At 38.4% G+C, this 24,613-nt stretch overlaps 4 protein-coding genes across 4 annotated transcripts; 2 read left to right on the top strand and 2 right to left on the bottom strand.

Annotated features, from left to right (window-relative positions):
• The first annotated feature begins 254 nt into the window (after positions 1 to 254).
• Positions 255 to 3,460, top strand: lrrc42 (leucine rich repeat containing 42). The gene is made up of 7 exons (XM_063462207.1): positions 255 to 897; positions 989 to 1,120; positions 1,195 to 1,316; positions 1,441 to 1,526; positions 1,607 to 1,720; positions 2,885 to 2,969; positions 3,050 to 3,460. Exons 1-7 carry the CDS (start codon positions 509 to 511, stop codon positions 3,337 to 3,339), a joined length of 1,218 nt encoding a protein of 405 aa, XP_063318277.1. The 5' UTR covers positions 255 to 508; the 3' UTR covers positions 3,340 to 3,460.
• A 1,257-nt stretch (positions 3,461 to 4,717) lies between these two features.
• On the bottom strand, positions 4,718 to 8,771 carry tmem59 (transmembrane protein 59). Its single transcript, XM_063462757.1, has 8 exons — positions 8,552 to 8,771; positions 8,224 to 8,329; positions 7,893 to 7,987; positions 7,437 to 7,589; positions 7,238 to 7,310; positions 6,975 to 7,098; positions 6,727 to 6,844; positions 4,718 to 5,469 (listed from the first exon to the last, which is right to left on the bottom strand). Exons 1-8 carry the CDS (start codon positions 8,705 to 8,707, stop codon positions 5,317 to 5,319), a joined length of 978 nt encoding a protein of 325 aa, XP_063318827.1. The 5' UTR covers positions 8,708 to 8,771; the 3' UTR covers positions 4,718 to 5,316.
• Positions 8,772 to 9,343: 572 nt separating this feature from the next.
• Positions 9,344 to 11,222, top strand: tceanc2 (transcription elongation factor A (SII) N-terminal and central domain containing 2). The gene is made up of 4 exons (XM_063461971.1): positions 9,344 to 9,751; positions 9,828 to 9,969; positions 10,238 to 10,431; positions 10,747 to 11,222. The coding sequence occupies exons 1-4, from the start codon at positions 9,653 to 9,655 to the stop codon at positions 10,933 to 10,935; spliced, it is 624 nt and encodes a 207-aa protein (XP_063318041.1). The 5' UTR covers positions 9,344 to 9,652; the 3' UTR covers positions 10,936 to 11,222.
• Positions 11,223 to 11,267: 45 nt separating this feature from the next.
• On the bottom strand, positions 11,268 to 14,770 carry cdcp2 (CUB domain containing protein 2). Its single transcript, XM_063460892.1, has 6 exons — positions 14,704 to 14,770; positions 14,153 to 14,500; positions 13,397 to 13,738; positions 12,066 to 12,419; positions 11,769 to 11,947; positions 11,268 to 11,638 (listed from the first exon to the last, which is right to left on the bottom strand). The coding sequence occupies exons 1-6, from the start codon at positions 14,768 to 14,770 to the stop codon at positions 11,333 to 11,335; spliced, it is 1,596 nt and encodes a 531-aa protein (XP_063316962.1). The 3' UTR covers positions 11,268 to 11,332.
• Between the last annotated feature and the right edge of the window lie 9,843 nt (positions 14,771 to 24,613).

Here is a 24,613-nt window from a genome sequence, read left to right as displayed (position 1 = left end):
GCAGGCTAGATCAGGATGTAAACAGGACTTCTTCCTAAACATTTTCAAAATAAGGGTTTGGATTTTTTATTTTTTTTTTATTTAAACTACTTTTGGTGATATCCTGAGAGGTTCATTATAAAGTATGTGCACGTTTTCTCATATTACATTCTTGTTACTTATAATACGCAATTTGGTAAGAAGTTCTTAAAAAACAAGCATTCGTTATTAACCAACTTTTACTTTGAAGTGAGCAGGCACAGCTGCCAGTAACTTGCTTGCACTGTAGGAACCGCGGCTACCGTAGGAAACCCGGAATATTTGTCATAATACATACAAGTAGTAAAGCAAATGCCGTAAAATGTGAAATATTTGGAGCAAAAAAGTAGTAAAAGAGTTTAACTGCAGGGTTTGAGTGTCATTTTACACTAATTTTAGCCAAGGACATGACACTATTTAATGGCTAGCTTGTGAGCTACTTCGAGTTTTTGCTGACTTAACGTGCAGCCCTTAATAGTGCGACCTTACTATGGACAATAGCACCATTTATGTCCGAGAAAGAGGCAGTCTTCGTCGTGTCAGTGACATAGTCCTGGCACAGCCAAAGCCAGCGTTATCGTGCAGAAGGACAAATCCGTTTGTGCCCAGAAAAGAGCATTTTATATTCACCTACAATGAAGAGGGAAGTCTGCGATATACCACAAAATCTCTCTTTGACATCACTTTGTTGTTTGTAGTTGACAATATTCATCATGTAGACTCTCTGATTGGCTTCCCTGAGCAAATAGGTGATAAACTTTTTGTAGCAGCTGAGGAAAATCGTGTATTCTTAAACCCAGAAATTTCTTCAAAAGCCCTGCAGTTATTCAGTGATGCATATGGAGGCATGGTACTTGAATCACTGTGTTTACGAAACAGGTGAGTCGGGCTGCCAACAAAAAACTGCGAGGTTCCTTTTCTTCTTTACCACGGACAGCTAGCATTTGTTGTTCCTCTTTTATTTCTGCAGGTTTCCACTTCTGCACGAGCGAATGGATGAAATAAAAACATTTCATAATTTGAAGTCTCTGGATTTGTTTGGCTGCAAACTGGGTGACAATCATGAGCTTTTTCAACATCTAACATCCACCTCACTGGCAAGGTATTGCATTCCTAAAGAAATTACATGAAAGATTTAATAAAAGCTGTTGCTAACATTTTTTTTTTCCACTTTAGGAGCCTGATTCAACTTTTCATCGGTAGTAACAGCCTGTCAGATGCTGGCCTCCAACGACTGACCGCACCTATCCGGATGATGCACAAGGGACTGGACTGTCTTCAGCTTCTGGATATTTCCTGTTGGTTACCAAACTATTAGTTGATTTCATGGTGATGGCACAAATACCATCCCCTCCAGATTTGAAGTATTCAAAACTCACATCATTATAAAATTGTTGATCAGCTATATTCTGTCTTTTCCAGACAACAATATCTCAGAGAGGGCTCTTGGATACCTCACATGTCTCCCAAAACTTGCAAATCTTGATGTATCTGGAACCAGTTTGAAGGTATAACATCAACAGTTGTGTGTAACACTTAGCTGCGGCTCATTGTTATACTGACATCTAAATGTAATGTATACCATTAGCTTGGCACAGGATTGAAGGCAACGATGTCGAACCTATTAGGACTAATTTATTCTGAGAAACCACTGGATACCTTTGATCACTCAAGATGCAAGACAGAAGGTTGGGCTGAGCAGGTAAGTATGTTTAAATGCGGATTTGGCATTGATAGAAGTATAGAGTTGTGGTCAGATGTTTACATAGACTCATTATGGGTATGATGATGGTAATTTGGGGGCTTTTAATGATTTCTTTGAATATTTCCCCCCAAGGTGGAATTACTGTATTGTACACATCTTTAATAACTTTAAAGAACAAGAATTGGGTGCACATGTTTGAATTTATTCTGGAATTTCTGTATTCCACTCATACATACAGCCTCACCAACATTTAGTTAAATGTCCCTTAGCAAGTTGCACCTCAACCAAAACCAATTTTGATCTGTGTTTGGGAACATTGTCCTGTTGGAACACATAATTGTGTGCAAGTTTCAACCCTCTAGCTGTTGATTTGAGGTGGACTTTTGGAGGTAGTGCTCCTTCATTATTTAAACCACTTCGTGCAGTGTACTAGTACCACTGGCAACAAACAGACTCAAAGCATAATGCTACCACTGCCATGCTTGAGAGTTGATACGGTGTTCTTAGGTTTGAAAGCCTCACCTTTATTTTTCGAAACATACCTCCTGTCATTGTGGCTAAATAGTTCAATCTTTGTGTTGTCTGAACATAAACAAATTCTCCAGATGGCATTTGGTTTTGTCCATGTAGGGAGCAGCAAAATTCAGCCCCCCTTCTTTCTTAGTGCACCCTCTTGGTCCATGGCCATTTAAAACTTCCTTCAGTGTGGATCGTGATGCTGGTGTTACAGTCATTTCCAGTTCAAGGCAGGCTTGGGTATTGGTAGTTGCTGGGTTGTTCCTGAATATCTTAACTAATTTAATTTCATCTGGGGGCGACAGTTTGATCAAAGTTCTTTAGAATAACTTAAGTACCATTGTTTCAACTGATGATCTTGGAATCTGCAGTTCTTTAGAAATGGCTCCAAGAAACCTTGGAAACTTGTGTAAATCCACAATTCTTCTTCTTATATCTTCATTGACTTCCCCATTGTTCTGCTGATGGTCATGTCAATGAGTGCTATAAAAACATATCCTGTTTTACAGCTCAAATAAATAATTAAAAGCCCAGAATAACTATGAAATTCATGCCATGATGAATGGATTTAAACTTCTGATCACAACTGTTTGTTTTTTTTTTTTAATAAGAAGTGTCAGGAAGTAATGTTTGGTGTGTTTTCAGGTTGTAAACCAGTGGGAAATGAATAGCTCACAAATGCCAAAACAGAAAAAAGTTGAAGAATCAAGAACATCAGCACTTCGTTTTTGTAAGTTCATCATATTTACACAGAGATGGCCTATTTTTAAATAAATAATTGGACACTTTTAAAATTTGTTTTTTCTGTAGTTGGCAGGCAGAAGTTTGTCAGAACGGTACTGAATGCAACACCTCTGACTCATAAGAGCACAGAAGAGGATAAGAGTGAGAGACTCCATTTCTACAAACCGGTGAACAATGACGTAAGAGAAAAACAGGTTCCCTCCAGGGCAAATGACTTAGAGAATCCCTGCCATGATCCCAGAAAAAGGAGGCTTCAGTCGGAAACGTGTGACACTTCAAATGAAAGCCCTCCGGGAAAACGTTCGTCCTCACCAACTCTTACTGCAGAGGACATTGACTTGTTGAACAGCTATTAAGGCATGCGTCCAAACTAGCACGCAGGTTGAAGAGCTACTTGAACATGTCAATGAATAGGTTGCATTTAGACTCAAGGGAAGGAAGATGGTTTCCACTGGTTATAATACAAAAATGTCTTTTGGGATTAAATTGATACTGTTTGTATATTTTTTAACAATAAAGTATTGTTTTTTCATACGTCTTCTTATTAGTCATTTTATTGTGCAACAGTAACTTTAAACAGGACAAGGTGGATTATTGTCTTGGGCCTAATCTTGGGGATGTGTTTGGAAGAAATTTTTGCTCATGGGTCCTAGCAAGAACTTTATTTTTCTGGACTTTACACAGTGCAGATCAACTCAAAGGTTCCGGTTTGTTACGGCAGTAGGGGGTGATGACTTCAGGCTTTAAGCAGAGATGATGAGAAGGCTTCACCGGTCTGGGAAACCCACTTCTTTCAAATTAAGCAACCCTAGATTCTTCTTTCATTTTCAAACTTGGAAGTCCATGCCCGACTAGTGCTGCTTCAACTTAAATCACTTCAGGCGATTTATATTGATGTTGCACACATCTCTCTAATGCCACAAAAGGTTTTGTCCAACTTTTTTCACGTAACTGCAGAAGTACTGCCCCAGACGTGTAAACAGACTTTGATGTGTCAAGTCTGTGCAGTTCCCCCCTAAAATCAAATTATCACACAGAAAACCTGGAGGCAGGGTCGTTTTTCAAGGTAGAAAAATGGTACATGTTCCACAGAGAGGGAGCAGCAGATAAATTTGGTCATGATTTTTCCCCTTATATTCACCACATAATTGTCTCTTGATGTCTTCTAGGACATTTTATTGACAGGTCTTTCAGAAAATGTTTATAACATCAGGTAGCTAGAAAACTGCTTTGGGAGGCCAATGGTAAAGTAGTCATACAAGCAAATGTTCAAATAAACTTGGTATCGGTTTTTCTTCCTCTGCAGTTGTAAAGCTGTGTGAAGGCTCATTACTTTACACGCGGCCCATCATACAATTTTTAACCTCATAGCAGAGATCGAAGATAAACACTAACCCAGGAAGTGTTAGCTACTCTCAGTTTTGCCTCAAAGACTTTTTATAGAGCTATTCTGGAAAACAGTGAGGTGTAGCAATAAGCGATCAAAAGAAAGTTTTGCATGTCTTGCACTACATAAAAAGGCAACATTGTGCCCACTGCAATGTACTGTCAGAGATGCAAATTAGACCACTGCAGTTAAACGTAATCTACTGTGGTATAATAAAAAGTAAAATCTACCTGTGTAGTTATGTGAAGGCATTGAGCAAGAGTCCTATGACTCCTTTTGCAAACTATTTCCTATTGCAATAGGAGTCATACGCTGGCATTTTAAACTTCAAAAACAAAAAACAGACATTAGATTCACTCTGTATTTAATTTGACTTATGATAAGAAGAGACAACAGTTAAGCAGGAAGGACTTACTGTTTGTACCATCACTATCAATTTATATAAAGAGCAGAGAATTTTGCTGTAAAATTCAATATCGTTAGGTTATCACCCCAGTAGAAACATAAAAGCAAACAGGGTAAGTCTGCAGTACCACCACAACCTATTTTATCAAAAGTTAACGGTTTGGAAGAAACTTGCATCACTTCAAGTCACAAAGAGTTAATTTAAACATTCAATAAAGTTAGCACACCAATAGAGAGCTAATGCACACCAAAATTGCAATAAACCCCCCAAAACCTAGTTGACTTGTACTGCTGTCACTGTGCTATAATGCCTCAATTATGCCAATATACAGAAAAACTATCACTCCAACTTTAAAAGCTACGATTGACAGGAGGCAAAAAGAGAAAAAAAATAGGGGTGGAAAAAAAGTTCTGCAAGTATTGAGACTCTGAAAGTAGTGACTTAAGACTACAATCAGGACAGGTCTTAAGCCAAAGGATAAAAATCAACTTGAGATTATACATAAAAGAGAATATCCCCTCTGTTGTACAGCTTTGGGTTCTAGATGTTAGACTGCCCTAGGTTCACTTTGGAAGGGAGTGGTCCAGCCTCCTCCTCTGATCCATTGGAGGTGATGATCAGCAGGGAGGATGCTGGATATGGAATCAGTTTCTGTTCTTTAATGTATTCACTGTCTCCATAGATGCTTAATTTCTGAAAGAAAAAAAAAGGAAAAGTTTTGACGATTGATATTTTTTTCTGTCAACACAAACCTCATTATGCAAGGAATTCTTTAAAAACCATTTTTGCCAGCCATGATCTCTAAAGCTTACAGCTTCCATCTTGTTTGGTCTATATATAAACCAGAAGTGTCAAAATGACTCTCCAGGAAGTAACTTCAGCCCAAATGCACACACCAAGCCCCCCCGCTATTTGTAAGGTGCCCTTTGTCTGGTATTTTTGCTGGTATTCCGTTCATTCAGTCACTTTTTTGCCCGTGTTAGTCTAGTAAGGTGGCTATTAGATTTCTTGAGACAAGTCTTTGGTGATACAGAGTGAAGCATTTTGAGTATGCGACCAATGCAGACATGCTTGGATGCACTTCTCTAAAACACACAATGATGGTACGCACAGGCAGAATACTGACTGGCTGAAAAGTCTGCTCGAAGGGAGCAACAGTGGCATTTGGCACAAAATGGAAGAAGTGTATATACACTGTATGAAAAAGTATGCATAAGAAACTGAATTAAGCAGAAGTGGATATCATATTTTCTTGTTTTTAAACACCATTTCTCTTCACTGTAAAGAAGCCATTTGTCTATTATGATTTCTGTGTTCTCTGCAGCAGGGTCTGTGCTTAAGGACCAGCCACTGCACAAACATGAAGAGCCCACCAGCTGTCGTTGGAGGCAAAATATTTTGATGCTGCCCCCTGGTGACAGTACACTGCTATAACATGAGGATAAAGGTCCACGTAGCACCTTGAAGACTCCACAAAGGACTGGCACATATATATAGCATAAAGAAGAGTTGGAAACAAAGAAATAGTCCTTTGGTATCATTCTGTGCTGCCACATTATAATGGGATTTATTACATATGCATGATATGTAGATTTGTGCAATTACTCTGCAGAGGGCTCTGGAGGGGCATAATTTGAGAATCCTCGTTTTAGAAATACTGGTTGGGTGATTTTGGACAAGACTTGCATTTCCAGCCTTTGTGCCAAGATATGCTAGTCACCTCGTAGCTGTAGCTTCATAATTACTATGCAGATGGGAAAGTGGAACCAAGTTTCTTATTTAACTTTGCAACAGCACAATAAGCAATTATCCATTTAAAAATAATTTATACGGAGTATAAAAACAGAACTACAGCAACTGAAATCACACATAGGAGATACGCCCAGATTAAGCTTGTGTGCTAAACAAACTGCTGTAAACCACTTAAACAAACAAGAAGAGATATCATACCTCAGCAGGTACATACTGATCCACAGCAGTTGCCACAGTGGCACAGCAGATCCAGATCAGGACAAAAACAGACAGGACCAGAGTTGTGGTAAGGATCCACCCGGGTAGCCAAGGATTCCTAAGGAGAAAAGGGTAAGTATCAAGGTTATGTAGCTGCACAAAGACAAGATCCTCAATACCATTAATATCCTGTTCAAGTTAAGTAACAGCACCTCTTGGACAATGCAGACAGAAATGTGCTAACCAACCTTGAGAGACAGCTGAAAAGATTGTATTCGTCATTATAGGTGTGGTCCCCAGTCATGTCTCTGTCCCTCTCCTGGATTAAAGTGCGTTGGTAGTCCTTAAATACAGGGCTGCTCAGTCCAGGAACTTGAAAACGAGAAACCAAAGTCAGAAAGATATTCAGTGATGTCTGCCTTAGCCTAAAACATTCTTTGAGATCAAAACTACTTTTGTCCTTAACTAATTACTTTTTTTTTTTTTAAAGAGGATGAATGAAAGGTCTTACAGCTCTTCTGAGGTTCCTCTTTAACATCTTTTTCCAGTTCAAACTGGGAGAAGAACTTGATTTCAGGTTCAGTCTGTTAAATATAGGGCAGATTTTTATTTATTTATTTTTCCTAGTCATTTTGCACATTACCAGGGTGAAGTGTGTCGTTTTGCATCTGGTAGATTAGGGGGTTGGTTTTCTTTTACTTGTACTGTACCTGGAAAATGACAACTTTGCCATCATCAGCCTGGAGGTAAAAAGTCCATGTGGAAGTGATGAAGCTGTGGGCCTGACTCATTACATCATCCCAGAAACCTCGGACCAAAGTCAATGGGTACAGAAGGTGAATCCTAGGCATCATGCTCTCCAACTGGGGGAAAAAACAAACGAACAAACAAAAAACATATTGAACAAAGGATTATTTTAAAAGTGGGAGTTGAAATGCAACAAATACAGAATCAAGAGAGATCAAACAGCTGACCTAAATGAAAGCTGCATGCTCCAGAACCAAAGCCATCCCTACAGTAAAGTTGCAAAAGCAATTTCAAGTCTCTGCATTTAAACTTTAGTTAAATGTATTTATTGAATCTGAATTAAGTATGAAAAAAAAACTACTAATACTGCAGATGTTTCTGTGGAAGCCACTGCGTGAATGCGTTATACACAGTCATACCTGCTCATTTCGCTGCTCAGCGAAGGGGAGCTGATTCTGACAGCCCAGGTTGCATGCGTACTGCTCATCAGACTGGGTGTAGGCTTCGTGACAGGCTGCAGAAGTTTGAAAGAGGTGAGCGATAATAGATGATAGAGCTAACAGATCAAACTAGATTGTGGATAAAGAACAAAGAGTCTGTAGAGCAAGCTTACACTATGAAACTGGATGTATTAAAACGGAAGCAGATTGTAAGAAATGCTTTATTGTTACGAGCATAGCACGTAATTAGTTAGCAAACCTTCTCTTCGACAGCACAGCTGTGAATTAACTGGGTCAGTGCATAGCTTACTTGATTCACACTCGGATTTGGTCTGATTTAAATCTTCGCTGTCACGGACAAACTGACAAATGGAGAACAGGCGGCAGCCTCTCTGACAGGCATATAGTTCTTCCTCCTGTACAATAAAAAACAAACGGGAGGACCAGTTGAATGACTCGACAAACAAGGATATCCAGCTGAAATATGACGCACTTTCAAAAGTTGTCCTTCACAAACAATATTCGCTAAAGAAAAATGCATTGCAAAAAAGGAAAATACACACGCTTGTCCACTTATCAGACGCAAAGGCTAGCTAATGGTAGCAGCAGTCGCTTTCCTTTTCAATATGACAACTTACCCGAGGATAGGTATGCAAACTGTATGTCATTTCACATGATTTATGGCAGGACGCAGTGTTTCCCAAGACGCTGTCAAATACATCTGAAGATACTAAGGTGCCTGCGAACAGGACGGCGAGTCCCAAAGTGCAGACAATTGAGGAAAGAGACCCCATTTCGCCTGCCAAAACCTAAACAAATAACACGATCCTCTTCCTCGTTCTCCTTATCGGGTTGTGTTCTCGCGGGAACTTTACCTCGCGCGAGACTTTTTTCAGAGTTTGCTCAATTTAAGGTTTGCTAAGTTTAAACCCCCCAAAATCTTGTTTGGTAAACAACAAGAGAGGAAAACAATGTTCCAACATGAGAAGTTCTGTTTTGTATTCATTGTAAACAGTTTGTGTTTTCCGTCTTCTTTTTTTCTTTGTAAACTATATCCACAAATACTCAACAATAATATTTTGACTAAAAAAAAAACCTAAAATCCTAACAGTAACAATAATCAAACAATAAATAGTGGAAAAATCAATATGTTCATTTGTATTGTTTTCCGAAGCAAAAATAATAAATAAAAAAAGAAGACTGATATCCGAAAAGTCAGAGAGGAAGATAAGGCCAAATGATTCAAAAGACATTTTACTGAGAATACTAACGATGATACTAATATAATAATAGTATTATATTACTTTAAAATTAATATTTATATTATATAAAACGTTAGTCATTTATTTACTGCAATTTTGTACATGAGGGCTTCCACATCTTTCTAATCTGCTGAAGAGATTCATTGTTTCCGAGTGTACGTAAAGGCAACATTGCCACGACCATTATTTACCATAGCCATCCAGCTACTGTTAGCTTTATCAAAGCAATTATTTATCGCAGTTGTAGCGATAATATGGAGCTATCCTTTAGTAGACTATAGCGGAATTACATAATTAACACTGGCAAAGCATTTATTCAGTTAAATTTGGCTTGAGTTAGACAACGTTACCCGAAAGGCAGAAAGTAGCTGTTAGCTGAACCACGTAGGAAATCGGCTTCTTTTTAGTCAAACTGTTGTATTAAAATTTGTCAAACTCATTCTTTCTACAAAGGAGCTTCCTGGCTTCCCTTTGAACATGGACAAGTTTGTAGTGCGACTTCCTAAGGGAGACACACATAAAAAATCGAAGACAGACGAAAAGGTGTACAAACAGACTACAATTGAATCTCTACGGGTAAGACATTAGGCATGCATGCATTGTGTGTTAACGCATTTATGTAGTAATTGCTTGCCTTTTGTGTTTCGTAAAGCGAGTGGTTGTTATTGAGGACATCATGCGTTACAAGTCAATGCTGGAGCTGCCAGAACAGAGCAAAGACAACCTGCTGACTGCCCTGAAAGAGCTGAGTAAGAAGGTCCCTTCCAAGGAGGTGCTCAAGTCCACGAAAATAGGTAAACACAATTTTTAATAACTCTTTATACAGATGGACTGTCGTTAGAAAGTCAATTAAGTTTCCATTTTAGTTCAAAGATTGCACAACCAACCTTTATAACACGAATATCATGTAGGCGTGAGCTGAGTTGGCTTTTACTCTCTTATTACGTGAGAATTATAACTCTAAAGAACAAACCACTCATTAAAACAGTGTTCTCCTCATAAATGCCAGGCCAGTCAAATTCACAATATTCACATACGTAATCAAAACATCTCTCTGCTAAGGTCACACTGTCAACAAAATGCGAAAGCATCTGGATCCCGAAGTAAGTTCAATGGCAGCAAAGGTTTACACGGACTGGAGGACGTTCATCGAGGAGAATTCCAATAAGCCATCTATTGAAGTGCGCTCGGACAAACAGTCTGAAGGACTCAGGAGCAACGCTAGAAGGCTCATGTCTGAAGCACTAGAGGTCAAGGTAAGATGGAGAATCTCAGGGCAATCGTGAAACATGGCTTTAGAAAGATTTTTTTTAAAAATTGTTTTCATTTCTTCCTGTTTCCTTCCTTATCATGTTACATGTTGAATGTAAGCCTGAAAATGAGCATATATGATTTATTGATCGCTGTTTACGAGTGTATTTTAACTTATGCACATTTATTAATTTAAAATATTCCATTCCCAGCACTGCCATGTTCTTTATAAGAAGTATCTGAATGCTTGTTCATCTTACAGCTAGTTGTTCTCTGTCAGACTCATACCTGAAATATTTCTGTTCGTCTTTTACCTACAGGAAGATTCTGGTCTTATAGACAACATCGAGAGGGAAGTGTTTCACCAGAGCTCCCGACTGGTCAGCACTTCATACAGACGGACTGTTAGAGCACTTGTGTTTGCCTTCAAACACAACCCTGAGCTCAGAACTCAGGTGAAGAGCAGCACAATAGCAGTCAACAAGCTGGTCTCTAAATACAAAAAATAACATAATGATAAACTATGCAGAGCCAGCTGTATATGGAAAATTGTTTTAATACAATTGGAGAAGGATTTTATGCACACATTTTTAAAAAAAATATTTGTATTATTTTCTTGATTTTCTGTAAAGGAGTTAAAAAAAATCTTTTTGTGGCACATCAGTAGCCTTGCACTGTTTGCAACTGCACATGAATGGTTGTAAAGAATGCTGGAGGTGATGATATTAATGCTATTCCTTTTGTAATATAATAATGTAGGCATTTTTTCAACAGGTGCATTGGTTTTTTTGTCTTGTAAATGAACATTTTTATACGAAACATGATTTAAAGCATGACAACTTAAGCGCTGGAGTCCTGTCTTTGATGAAGAAGAGCTAACATAATCATATATATATATATATATAGCTAAAGAAGCACTAGCCAAACAATAGCTATAACCATGAGAATAACAGCCAGAACACAAATGCTGATAAAGACAATGTCGCTCAAATCATGAGGCTCAGCTTCTGGATCCCCTTCACTGCCACTGCTACCATTGTCAGTTTGCTGGGCCTGCTCTTCCAGACGACGCTCCTCTGCAGAAATGATGGACACTGATGCTATTTTCCGCAGGGCATCGCACTGCAATTTATATTCTTGTACATTTTCCTGCTTCCCATCAGAGAAATCAATGTAGAGTTTGTTTACAAGCATGGTGATGTTCCGATGTTTCTGTAAGGGATCATTAGATACAGTATTAATAGAAGCAAGTCGCAAGTGTCTGCAACGAATGTTTAGCAGTTTAAATAGGGCAAATTGCTGCCTATTATAGTGTGCCAGTAAATGAGAACATGTTAGTCACCTGGCTGGCAGTACCACAGTCAACAAACTGAGCCACTATCTTGTATGAAGTGGTTGTTAACTGCGCTGCACAGGTCGGGTTTCCCAGGTAGATGCTCTCACGGTCCAGCTGAGGTAAGGACTGCTGGGGTATCACAATGGTGAATTCTGATCTTGTGCAGCTAACATTTACAGGCACCACTTGGATTGAGGAAAAAAAAAATTCACACTTTTTAAGAGCAGCATAAGAATGATATGGAAAAAGTTCACAAAAAGATATTTTAGAAGTTAATCATACACCTGTACAAGGAATATTTACCTCCGTGATAAGAAGCGGTGAATCCTCTGTGTGCTTCATTTCTGTCTGTGCTGAGCACGACCAGCAACTTGTTGCCCTTTGAGACGAGAGAAGAAGGACGCTCCCTGCCACACCAGCGTCCCATCAGGGGGTCCGTCTGGCTATTCCCATCATAAACTGAGACAGAGTCATAGTCGCACTCATCTGATAAACTGTTGCGGTCCTCCAAGTCCATTAAGGGGAAGAAGAGTTTGATGCGGTAGCCTGCGGCTAGAGTGATGCTCCAGTGGCAGTTAATGTTGTTTGGGTAGATGTTGGGGAAATTTGGGCTGCTAAAGTTGCCACTCACATGAGACAGCACCTGCTGGCACTCACCTATTAAAGTACAGCCAATCAGATAGTCATTTGGATTGCCGATGTTAGCTTGCTGCACTGCGTTCATTTTATGATTGGCTTTTTTTGTACTTCATCCTCCCCATGCAGCCTCATGTAAGTCTCAGACTAAAAGTTTATGTTTAAGATCCTGGTCACTGTCTGGCAAATAAATTTTAAATGGGCAAATGACATTACCAGAGCCTCCTCCAGATGTTCTGTTTAACTCCCACAGACCAAAGACATGTTTATGAATTTGATCAGCGATTGTAAGTTGGCTGCGTGTGTGAATATTAGAATATTAGTGTGTGGTTGTCTGCCTCTCTGTGTTAGATCTGTGATGGACTGGGGTTATATATGCCATTTATACAGGTGTCTCTTCAAGTTTTTTTTTTATCCTTTTTGCCAGCTGGCCTATGCTCAACAAGGTCAAATGGGCACAGTCTGTTAGCAGCTTTCTAAAAGTTACTCTGCAGTTTCGACTGAACTCGAGTGTCCCTAGATCAGTCAAGGACCTTCACATTTGTGTTTATGATGGTGGTGTTTACCCAGTTTCTATGAAAGAGGATTTTTTTCTTTGCAACTGAAATGCTTCTATTTGATCAGATTGTTAGGGTATATTGTTTCATGCTCTGGATATCTCCTGTGGCTTGCTTCAGTCGAGCTGTAATACCTTTAACCAATAATAAAATCCATTGTTCTCTATTTTTTAAAATCCAACATTTTCACAAAATGTTCCCTGTTGATCTTTAGCTTTTTGAAATAGATTTTTTGTGGGTTTCAAGATAGATTTTCTGTTCTGTGAGTGAACAGAAGTTTTTAAACATAATTTGCTTTAGGTCAAATGTCAAATTGTTGATAATTGAAAAAAATTACCTTTAGGTTTCTGCATTTACACCAAAAACATGAACACTCAAGGAGAAAAAATACAAAAGCACTTTGCATATTGATGTGAGAAAGCCAAAATCAAATTCACCTACCTGAATAATAGTAGGCCTTGAACCCACGTCCCCCAATGTTGAAGTCAGACTTGAAGACTACAAGAAGTTGGTTGGAAGTAGTGATGATGTTGGAGGGTTTATCTGCCCCACAGTATTTACCCAGATGCCGGTGGGTGACTGTTGGGCCGTCAAACAGGGCTACAAAGTCAAAGTTACATCCCTCATTGTTTTCCAGCTGGAAGTCCAAAAACACCAAGGTGACCACACTTGTGTTAGACACATGGATGGCCCAAGAGCAGTCGGCATTGTTGCTATACTCCTGGGGGTAGCCTGGGCTAGAGATTACTCCAGATAGTCCAGTCAGGACTCCACCACACATATCTAGAGAAGAAAAAATGCAAATTTAGATTTGCATTGGAAACCATATGCACACTTTCTATTCAGTGTGCTGCATTTTTATAGGTAACTGTTTGGCCAAAGTTTAGGCAACAATTCAGATATTTATAGTCATGCTAATAGTTCTGCAACTTTTAGAAAATAAAACAGTAACTAAATTGTAAACACGATAATATGTTTATTGTGAGCATTATGGTTTTGTGAAATTTGCCTCACCTACACAGCCACTAGCATCCATATTAGCTCTAATTGAATATAATATACAATATTTAAGTGAGGTCAAAGCCAAGAAATTTCACCTACAAGACACGACTTAAACTGTCTAAACATGGCCGGACAAAATCAACTCAAGTTTTGCCCAGCTATCCCTGTCACATTGCATTAAGTGTAACAAGCTACCTTTTCTGTAGCCAACACTGAAGCCCCTGTAGGCCACATGGCGGTCTGAATGGAAGATGATGGACATGACATTCCAAGAAGAGGTGAATTGAGGTGGAGAGATGTCACCACAAAATGTCCCGAGGAGGTTCCCTTCATCCTCAGATATGCCATTGTATATTTTAATGTAATCATAAGCACAGCTTGCATGGTACTCCAGCTCAAAGTAGTGGAAAGTGAGGAGGACAGAGGAGCCCTCTGCTACCACAATTAGCCAGGAGCAGTGTGTGTTGTAGGGGTATAGGCCTGGGAAGTTTGGGCTGGAGAAATTGCCAGATGGAGCAGAGAGGATTCCTCCACATTTGACTCCTTATAATGACAAAAAATAAACAAAACAGAAAAGCATTTCATTTCAGTTCAGAGAAAGAAGTCATGGTTCACCGTGAAAGTGTATTACAAGCTGACATTGAACAATTGGATCCCACCATTCTCTCTATATACAGTACCTGCAAGATAAAGCACTCCCATGAAATTTAAGCATTGCTCCATCAAGATAAAGAATGGCAACTCACCTTTTTTAGAATCAGCCTTGTCAAAGAGCAGTAGTAAATGAATCAGTATAGTCACCCTGAGAGTCATGTTGTTATTGTTGATTTGACTTTTGTCACACCCCGGCTACAATAACGGCAGAAACGCACAACGGCAATGTCAGAGCGCACAGCCTTGAGACATCAGCAGCAGTGCCTGTAGAGGTAAGAGGACTTTGAAAAATTCATCCGTAGCCTGAATGAGCAACCTGATAGCTGCCTAGGCCATGCTTTGCCTTTCCGCTAAATTTTAATGACTGATATCCAATGAGCATGAGTGGCTTGTCAGGACACTGTTTGGAGAGATGTTATACATTTTTAATGACACACACACACACACACACACACACACACACACACACACACACACACACACACACACACACCAGTACACTAAACACCAGCTGCGAATGGAGTTAATAAAGAGGTAAGAAGAAGGAGAGAAGGATGATCGTATTTGTCACTAATATAAATGGCTTCATTAATGTGACGTGAAAGAAAAGATCCCACAGTCACAAAGTAATAAGGGCCCTGTGCAGGCTTTGTGTTTGTTAAAGCAGCTTAAGCATGCATTTGCATTTTAATGCACTTGAGTATATACAATGAGGTGAAGCGCAGTAATAGTGTTTATTGTTTCTGTTACTACTGAGGTTCACACCTGCAGCTTCTGTTTGAATAGTCTCACCAGATGAGCTAATCACAATTTTTAAAACAATGGGTTTCAGGAGGACGAGAACTTTATCATATCAAATCTTTTATTCTCAACAAACGCTTCATAATTGCTTTGTGGCAGTTCTGTTCGTATAAGTTAAAGGGCTCATTTTTTGTGTAATAATGAACACAGACCGTGCCACTGCATTGTATCTGATGAGTAAGGTAATTTTCCTCAGAAAATGCAAACCTTTTTAATGCAAATTCTGTTTATACTCTAATTTCTGTTTATGGGAAGAGTAATGCGGCGACTCTCAGACAGAGATTTTGTGGTATTTGCCAAACGCCAATCATATTCCATGAGTCATTCCTTCTGTTTTCGCAGCCTTATAGCCGCGCGGTGGAGACACATGTAGACAGTAATCCTGAGTCAATGTGATTGCACAGCAGACAGGGAGATAAAGTACTCTTAGTAAAAGCCTATTCTGCAAATAAATGTTTACTATTCCAGCAGTGCCGTAAAGGCAAGGCTTTTAGATTGAGCATGTCTAATAGCTTCAGTGAGCAACACTAATTCCTAAAGAAACCTGCTAGATGGTGCTGTTACACTGTGAAAATAAAGTGAAAATCACCACTGGGTTTTAAAAAGTCATGTCAAGCTCTAAGCTGAAATAAATAAGAATGTGATTAAAATCAGTCAAGTGTTTTTGCACAGGGGTTCCTGGAACTAAAATGAACTGCCTTGCCTTTGAATTTTAATTTTGTCCTCTCTGAAAGCTTGTCATTGTTCAAGGATGTGGGTGCTGGGCAGTAGTGAAATGTGTTTCTGAAAGATACCGAGTGTTTAGAGCAATTAAATCACCTATTAGCAAGTAAATACTATAAAAAACAAAAAGGTTGAAACTGAATTCCCGCAGAATAAAAATGAACTTCAGTCGCACAATAGCAGACGTTTGACTGAAGAGCTTAATTCAATGATTTAGTTCCAGAAATGCATGAAAGGAGTGTTAAAATTATATTCAGGAACATTTAAAAAAGCAATTTTAGTAAATATCAGAAGTGGGTGGTTATTTAGACATTTGGCAGTTGTGAAGAGTGGATGCTGTTGTTGATGGGCACACTCCACAGTCTGTCTAGCATCTTTTAATTGAAACTACACAATGGCAAATGCTATATTTGTGTGTGTTTGAAAAAAATCTGTTTACTAAACATGTTTTTCCAAATGAAGACTGTCAAACTCAGCTGTGAGACTATGGTGGTAACTGCTGTTTGTGATGAATAGTTTTTATAGTTTACATAATCTAATTTATATAAGCAGGTGAAAAATTAAAGGGAAAAAACTAACAATCATTGTGGGAATCAGGTGTTTCTGTTATGCTGCGGTGGGGGTATTTGATGATTGGAGTCCAGCCTTTTCTTTAAAGGGAAGAGTAACTTATTATTATTCTAAGTGATCATTGCATAATGAAACATCTCTATCCTACTTAAAGTGGTCTCTTACAGGATGGCAATGCCACCATATTTGATGGGTATAAAAATGATGTAACTCATATGCTATGGCCTTTAAAGTCATCACCTCTGTACTCAGTATGAGATTTTGACAGGAGTTAGATTGCAGAGACTATTTTGTGGAAAAATGGAATTTCTGCATGTGACACTACATGAAACAGTTAATCACAACAGTTTCATGATATCTACAACTGTATCCAGTGACTTCTTGGCGTAATGTGTCTTTTAATGTCATTCAATGCATGGTATATTTGTAGAGATAAGATCTAATGATAACATTTGGTGAAACGGTGAGATCAAGGTGCATTAATAATATTTAAATCTTAGAGCTTTACTTCTTGACTTAATGAATATTTTAGATAAAGCAGTGGTGATCAAGCAAAATTAAACAGGGACTTAAACAGGAACACTCCACTACAGCCTTGTGCCCTGTAGTCCTGTCCAGTGTTACCTTACAGCCAGAAATGTTTTTTTTTTCTCCATTGCAATGATTTTGTTAACATCTCCACCTTCTCCATACCAAGGACAATACTGATTTGTCATTGCACCGCCAATTGGGAGAACTCTCAGATTGGATTATGGCCAATAATGAGCTAAGCCTCCCTCTATAGTTATGAGGGCAATGAAATCCGTTATTCGGGTTATGAAACAGAAAGGAGAAGGGATTAACATTCTCCTGGCAATTGCGGCTATACTATCATTACTTAACTGCACCAGATGAGATGAGATTTGTCTTGCTAGTGATAGTTTTTGATATAAAATTAAAGAGTGGAAAAACGCACCACAGAGAATTTACACAGAAAATATGATATATATGATGGAAACTGGCTATATATATATATATATACACCTTGTATGTCAGTATGATTAAAATAAGAACACTAAATCACTGATAAGATGTTTTTAAACAAATAGAAGTAAAACTTACTGTTAATAGTTACATATTTCAAATTTACCTTAACCTCCACTCCAAATGACAGCCCTGAAATTATATACTATTAGTCTGTCACAGTAAATGAAATGTTATGCCAGCTGAAAATAAAGGATAATAACAAAAATTAAAAAAAAATGTTTAGAGAGGAATGTTGGCAAAAGTGCTGACAGAAGTTTGAGAAGTACTTAAAGCACAAAACATGTCTCATCTTTCACAATGACCTTATTATTACACTGCACAAAAATAATGAATGCAGTGATTTGTGGTTTGAAGCCTCTACCTGTGAGTAGCATGGGTGCAGTCAGTGAAACCTAAGTTCCTGGTTAAATACCAAATTTGGTTAATAAGCTGTATCCCTGGCCAAGGGTGCATCTTACAAAGAGTAAATAACATTTAAGTTAAATCCTAGAATTTTACTCCCTAAAACATAAACACATATCTCCTATAAAGGTTGGCAGATGGTTGCATTAAACCAAAAAGCAAAATCCAGTTTAGTGACTCATATTAGCTGAGGTGATGCCTAGCAAACAATTAAAGGGTTAAGCATCCATCTCGTGGGCATATCTCTTGTTCTGAGTATTCTCTTATTCCTCGACTGGCACACAAAGCAAAATAAAGGAGGCAGGACTGTACTGAGAGCCTAGAGTGTCAGGTGTGACTGGGTTGTAATGGCAAATGGTTTACATGGCTTGAGGCTCAGACAGAAGGGCCCATTACCAGAATTTTGCTTAAGGGCTAGTGAGGTGAGTATGAACACTGTTTGAGTTGATGGCATGCTATAATGTTACTGTGTGAATATAAACATCTAAAGTGCCTCGAGTTGCATCTTGAGCTAAAGTCTGTGTAACACTTGTGATTTTAACTGTTACTCTCCCACATATGCACTTGTTTGCAATGTCACGGTGTTTGCACTTTGCAAGTTCTTGGTAACTGGTAATTTTCGCCTCATTTTGTGTTATTTTTGTTTGTCGTGTAAATTATAAGGTCATAAGGTGAAGAATGGATTGGATACCGTGTTCCCCTTTAGGTCGTTACCATGCTTAGTGGGTCTCATTGGCTTATTCTGTCATTGTCCACTTGGGTCTCAATTAGAGATGAAGATTGTGTTATTGTAAGGATGATTGTTCTCATCCATGCAGCCTCTTCGCATAATTATTTCCCTGTGGTATGTGCCTCAAGAGAAGAAAAACATTGCTTTTAGCATCCACATAACGGATGTGTTCAAGACAACAGATGTTCATTTGAAGTCATGTCAGATGTCACACCACAGAACGATTTATAGTGCTATGTAAATTAATCATTTCATTTTCTCTTTTGTCGGAATGTAAAGCAAAGAGCAGGACTGAACAATAAATCTGTGTCATATTCACTGCCGATGGGGGAAAACTGCAATGAAAGAAGAATTTAAAGCAATCCTTTAAGTTTTTTATTCTTCCATTACAATAGAGTAATGATGATGGTATCTATTTCACGTGCTAGTAATCTATATTTTGTGAATATTGAAATTATTCTTGACATTATGTTACGAATAGAATTCCATACTACAATATATGTCAGAGAAATCATAATTATGTGTTTCCCTAAAAAGTTTCTGGCTTTTAGTAATCAGTTGAAATCTCATTCCCACTTCAAAATAATCTGCCAGGAAACTGTTCTTGCTTGTATTTGATGGCCAGTGAGTTGTCAAATGAGCCAAGTTCAAGTTTTTGTGTGTCTCTGTCGTTTGCTAGACCCTTGCATATCCAAGCAAGCATTAACCTTCTGGACTGAAAACTGAAGCCAGAGCAGAAGTGCTGAAAGATTAGTTTTTGGAATTACAGCTCAAGGCTGGCATCAATAGTAATTCAGTGTCCACAGACTGCCATATTAAAATGTAAAACTTTAGAGTGGGAATAAACATGTTTATAGCATGGTGTAAAATAAAAAATAAAAAAAAGCTTTTGGCAGGCGGTGCCAGTGCAGGTAGCTGAAGTCTTGTCTTCTAGGCTTAACAATGAAGACACTGAACTTGAACTCTTCACCATTTTTATGGTGCTGGTACATTTTGAAGTAGTTTTAATTTTGTTTTCTGACAAACACAATTGTTTGTTGTGCTCTTAATTGTACAAGTGAAACTATAATATCTGTGTTTAGACACTGGACCAATACAACATATGAATACACTTTGTTAACCAAGCTCTGTAGCATCTGCTGTCCACTTTCTGTATGGTGATTATGTTATTACTGTAAGATCAGAGGTACAAGGTATAATGTTAAACCAATATGTAGATGATATCAGGTTTCTCACTCACTGTTGATAAAGAGATGCCTATTTTTTAAATGTATGGAATGTCTATAATTGTGATATCTGTTCCGTTGTGATTTTAACTGGCAGTTGCCAGAGACACAAACAAAATGTCAAAAAGAACAAAAAATGAAAATAACAAATATGGTCAATATATTACTAATAAAAGCTTCAAAATTTATGTGCACAAACCAGTGGATGACATTTTATTGACTACATCTGCAATTTGTATACAGTGCCCATAACATACTGCCATTTTTTGCTATTTTCTATTTGCTCTCTTAACCACGTGTTTAGAAGAATGTATTGTTCAGTTAGCTCTGTAAGTTTTTAAGTCAATTTCATCATCTCTGTTGTAGTAAATTTGTAATCCAAGCTTGCTGGGGTAGACCAGGTCACATCTTCAGTGCCAAATACCAAAAAACACTTTTTAAATGTTTAAATAAATAAAAATCAAAGGAATAAGCTGTTGCATCAATCAAAAATACATTCTCCTAAGGCACTGTCTGTAGTAAACAGCATGGCAATGTCTCTACCAAAATGCAAGTTTGGAAGTCTTTTGAATTGATTAATAACCCCTAAAACACAAACCATTCAATATCAGTTTTACTAAAAAAACAAATTATTTTGAAAGGCACCATTTATGATGCACTCTCATCAGTGATAAGTGACGATTTTAAACATAAATTTCTGTTTAATTTATTTAAAAATATCACAGCAAACACATCAGTGTGTGACATCAAAAGCAGAGCTCTGCATATCAGTTCCAACTGAGCTTTCTAGATGGCTGTGTTGTTATGGGCAAAAGGCAAAAGCCTTTTAATTCATCATTCAAATAGTGATACTGCCACGTAAATACTTCAGATAACAGGAATTCATAGGAGGAGAGGATCACCCAGGCACACAAACAGACTTAAATCTTGGCCCTCAGCAAAAACACTTGATTAAGCTGTTTTAGTGCCCTTTACTCACTGGGTACTAAATATCTGACTCATAATGCATCAGTTATATCAGAAGATAAAACAGCTCTCGCTACGATCTGGCATTGATATTTAAAAAAGTAACTGGACAAATGGAATGATGATGTGGATGTGCAAGAGAATAAATAACACAAAAAGCTTAGATACTTGATGACAAATGTAAGAGCACTGACGTTATCTGAATTATTAAATCGCTTATGACACATTTTTAATCTTTTGAGTTGAATGATGTTGTATTCATTCAGATGTACGTACTGTATTGATGCTGCCCTAAAAACGCAAGCATAAAATGCCCGGAAATGACTAAGCCAAGTGACAAAGTCCTGTTGTATTCATAGTGATTAAAAATACTTGAAAACCTGAATAAATGAGTGAAAACAACAAATGCAGATGCTTCCACAGAGGTGCACCGACTATTAACATTATGCAATTAACTTCCAGTAATTTTATTGAGTAATTTTATTTATAGACATGCTGAATTTGTATCAAGACAACAAAAGGAAAAGATCCAAACAGGGGTGGGACTCACAAAATAACAATTCTGATAGGCTGGCCACAACAATGACTAGATCATGACAATCATCTACTGCTGTGTGGCCCAAAACTATGTGGCATACACCAAAAGAAGAGTACAAGGGGAGGATTTTTTGTAGTTGTAGCGACCACTGTGCATGTGGTTTTTGTCCATTTGCTTGGTAACTGCAAATCAACACAAAGTTGCTCTTAGTGATTGTCTTTATTTTTTGATTAAACATCTCCATTCAGATCAGGGTGGTGCCTTTCAAGATATCAGTGGCCCGCTGTGCCGCTCTGAATGGTCTGATAAGTATGAACGCATAAGTACTTATTAAACACCTATCGGAGATTTTGGACTGCTGTGTGAGCCACAACTCTACTGCTGTGACCAAAATGCCAAATACACCCAGAGATATGTGGAATCGATACCAAGGTACAGGAGCAAAGGGAACAAAGGAGAAAAACCACAAAGTCCCTACTAACAGTCGTCATTTTTAACCACGACCACCAATTCTAATGAGCTTGAAAGTCAGTATTTGGTAAGATCATTTGAACCCTCTTAGACAAGCTTTCTTGCAATTTCTTTATAAGTAGTCTTCTGGAATATTTTTGCAGGTTTCTTGAAGGACATTCAAAGCTTCTCTGGATGTTGGGATTTTGCTCTGTCATTATGGGTCATCAGAGTCTAATCGGCAAATACATTAATGTCAGATTTTTTTAAGGACACACTGTACTCCCTGAGATATACCAAGTTTTCAGCAATAGCTGTTTGGGAATTACTTTGTTGCCAGATAAATGCTATTTTGTCTGTCAGACTGATTCAACTAAAGAAGCTGGAATAAATTATGTGTTTTGTGACAGCCTGCTGATAAGAAAGGACCAAAAGGTAGTTCATCCCTTGAGTTAAGTGCTATTTCATTCTTGAATGATTCATAGGTCAGTGTTAAGAGGTGTAACAAACAAACACCATTCCTCTAAAAATAAGACATGACAGGACTGAAGATGAGTGGAAAAAGCAGCCAATGTCCAAAGGAAAACTTTGAAAGACCTTCAGAAAGACTCTAGAATTGTTGTTTAAGGAATTTAAGATTAAGTTCCCATTCCTCCAGAGAGGCCAGGCACAACAAAATGCATTGATCTGTCTTTAGAACTAGTAGCTCAAAATGTGCTATAATTGCGATTTTGATAGTAATTTTAGAGGGATTTGCCTTATTTACCAAGTAGTTTAGGTTTGTTACAAACACACACACACACAAAAACCCATGCTTAACCCTTTGACTGCCTCACCAAGAAAAATGCAATGAAAAAATTATTTGTCTATATTTTCTATTCCTTTAGGTCAATAATGATCACAATCAAAAAAAAAAATTCATACACACCTTATAGTTTTTTAAATATTACCCTCTACCAAACGGTTGAGATGTCTCTCTATGGTACAACTACATAAAGTTCTACAGACATAACTAGTAGAAAAAAGTAAAGTTATACTCATTTCGCAAAACAATAACTACCCAATTTTGTATTTGACCCACTTTATTGTGGTAGTAAAACATCAAACATTGTTGGATTCCATTTCAACAGTGGCCGTTATAATAACAAACCACAAAATGTATAAAACACAAAAATATTGTAAATTTGATCAAAAACTTGATCTGCAATTACCGAAAATTCATAAACATACATATTCACTTTTGACCTGTTGTTAACATAAACTTTTCACTGTAGTGTTGGAACAGCACTAACATTTTTTATTTTATTTTCCAGGAAATTCTGGTGGTATATTATATACCATTACCATTTTGCACTGGAAAAATTTGAGAACACACTGAAACAGTTCTGGCTCTTTTCTTTTGCCGTTCATGCAACTTCACCAATACCCCTTAATGATTAGATCTTCTGGTGGTACACTGCAAAGCATTCCTGACTGGCATTCAAGCACAAGAAAACATTGCATTTTTGGCATTTCCATCTTGAGACGCCCTTTGGACAGTAATTGCATCGGCCTCGCTTGTCACAGTGAAGTGGCCAATGCCCAAAGCAGTCATATCGCACATCTGGCTGTGGTTGTGAGGGTCTTGGGGTGTATCGTTTCTTTGGTGGTGGTGGAGAGCTGGATGATGGTCGGCCAACTTTGGATGCTGGCTTGTTGACTTGTTTCAAGCTATGCGCAACTGCCAGGCGGAATCTTTTGAGTGTGATTGGTTTCTGGTTTAGTTGTCCACATTCCCTCTTGTAGACCAGCCAGGAATTTGCAATGGACAGATCAAGCATGTAACCAAAGAGTAACAGGTACCATCTTGTAGACTTGACTGGGGTCTTGTACAGGTGTACCAGCATGTCAGAGAGATCTATCCCTCCCATATGCTCATTGTATGCAGGGATGAGTGATGGGCATGGGATCATAACTTTCGCCTTGGACTCTTTGCTCCAGCGTTTGACAGTTGAAGGTGGCATGATCCCAGAAGCATTACTTAGCAGGTTCACACATTTGTTGTCAAACCATTTAACTGCGATCACACCTTCAGCAGACCTGTAGTCAAAAGCTCCACGCCCTCTCTTCATCAGCTCTTTGTCTGTCATCAAAGTGGCTCCACCTGTGCCATTTGGTCGAACAGTGCCAATGCACTTGACACACAATGAGGTGTCTAGGTGCTGGACATTTATTATGCCCTCAACATACAAGAGCAGCTTGAATCACTGGAACATTAGCAATGACCCACTGAAGCTGCCACAGATGTCGTCTGCGTGGTCAAGGACCACTACCTACCAAGAACTTCTGGGACCCCAGTAAGAACTACCAAGCTTCTTCAGGTTCATATCAAGGACCAGCAGAAGCACCTCAAGAATCAGGATGGTCTCTTTATCATTCCGGTACTCCTTGGTGGTTCCTGTTTTCTCTTATCAAGATTTCTCATCAAGGGCGTCCTTCTAACATACAGAACCTCCTCAAGGACCTGCCACAGGACTCCCTAAATCTTCTCAAAACCTGTGGTCCCTTCTCAAAAACTGTCACAACTTGTC

This window comes from Pelmatolapia mariae, linkage group LG18 (assembly GCF_036321145.2).
Source record: "Pelmatolapia mariae isolate MD_Pm_ZW linkage group LG18, Pm_UMD_F_2, whole genome shotgun sequence".
In the NCBI taxonomy this organism is placed as follows: domain Eukaryota; kingdom Metazoa; phylum Chordata; class Actinopteri; order Cichliformes; family Cichlidae; genus Pelmatolapia; species Pelmatolapia mariae.
Note: the sequence above shows the minus strand (reverse complement) of the source record. Positions and strands in the feature narration are given on the sequence as shown.

Bases quoted from the DNA above. Each gene is read 5' to 3' on its own strand.
- lrrc42 (XM_063462207.1), top strand. From the start codon at position 509: ATGGACAATAGCACCATTTATGTCCGAGAAAGAGGCAGTCTTCGTCGT. The intron at 1,527-1,606 runs GTATAACATCAA...GTATACCATTAG, and splicing joins TATCTGGAACCAGTTTGAAG to CTTGGCACAGGATTGAAGGC. The intron at 2,970-3,049 runs GTAAGTTCATCA...TTTTTTCTGTAG, and splicing joins AACATCAGCACTTCGTTTTT to TTGGCAGGCAGAAGTTTGTC.
- tmem59 (XM_063462757.1), bottom strand. From the start codon at position 8,707: ATGGGGTCTCTTTCCTCAATTGTCTGCACTTTGGGACTCGCCGTCCTG. The intron at 7,099-7,237 runs GTAAGACCTTTC...CTCGTTTTCAAG, and splicing joins AGAGGAACCTCAGAAGAGCT to TTCCTGGACTGAGCAGCCCT. The intron at 5,470-6,726 runs GTATGATATCTC...TTTTTCTTTCAG, and splicing joins ATCAGTATGTACCTGCTGAG to AAATTAAGCATCTATGGAGA.
- tceanc2 (XM_063461971.1), top strand. From the start codon at position 9,653: ATGGACAAGTTTGTAGTGCGACTTCCTAAGGGAGACACACATAAAAAA. The intron at 9,752-9,827 runs GTAAGACATTAG...TGTTTCGTAAAG, and splicing joins CTACAATTGAATCTCTACGG to CGAGTGGTTGTTATTGAGGA. The intron at 10,432-10,746 runs GTAAGATGGAGA...TTTTACCTACAG, and splicing joins CTGAAGCACTAGAGGTCAAG to GAAGATTCTGGTCTTATAGA.
- cdcp2 (XM_063460892.1), bottom strand. From the start codon at position 14,770: ATGACTCTCAGGGTGACTATACTGATTCATTTACTACTGCTCTTTGAC. The intron at 12,420-13,396 runs GTAGGTGAATTT...GTACTTTAATAG, and splicing joins CAAGGCCTACTATTATTCAG to GTGAGTGCCAGCAGGTGCTG. The intron at 11,639-11,768 runs GTGACTAACATG...GATCCCTTACAG, and splicing joins ACTGTGGTACTGCCAGCCAG to AAACATCGGAACATCACCAT.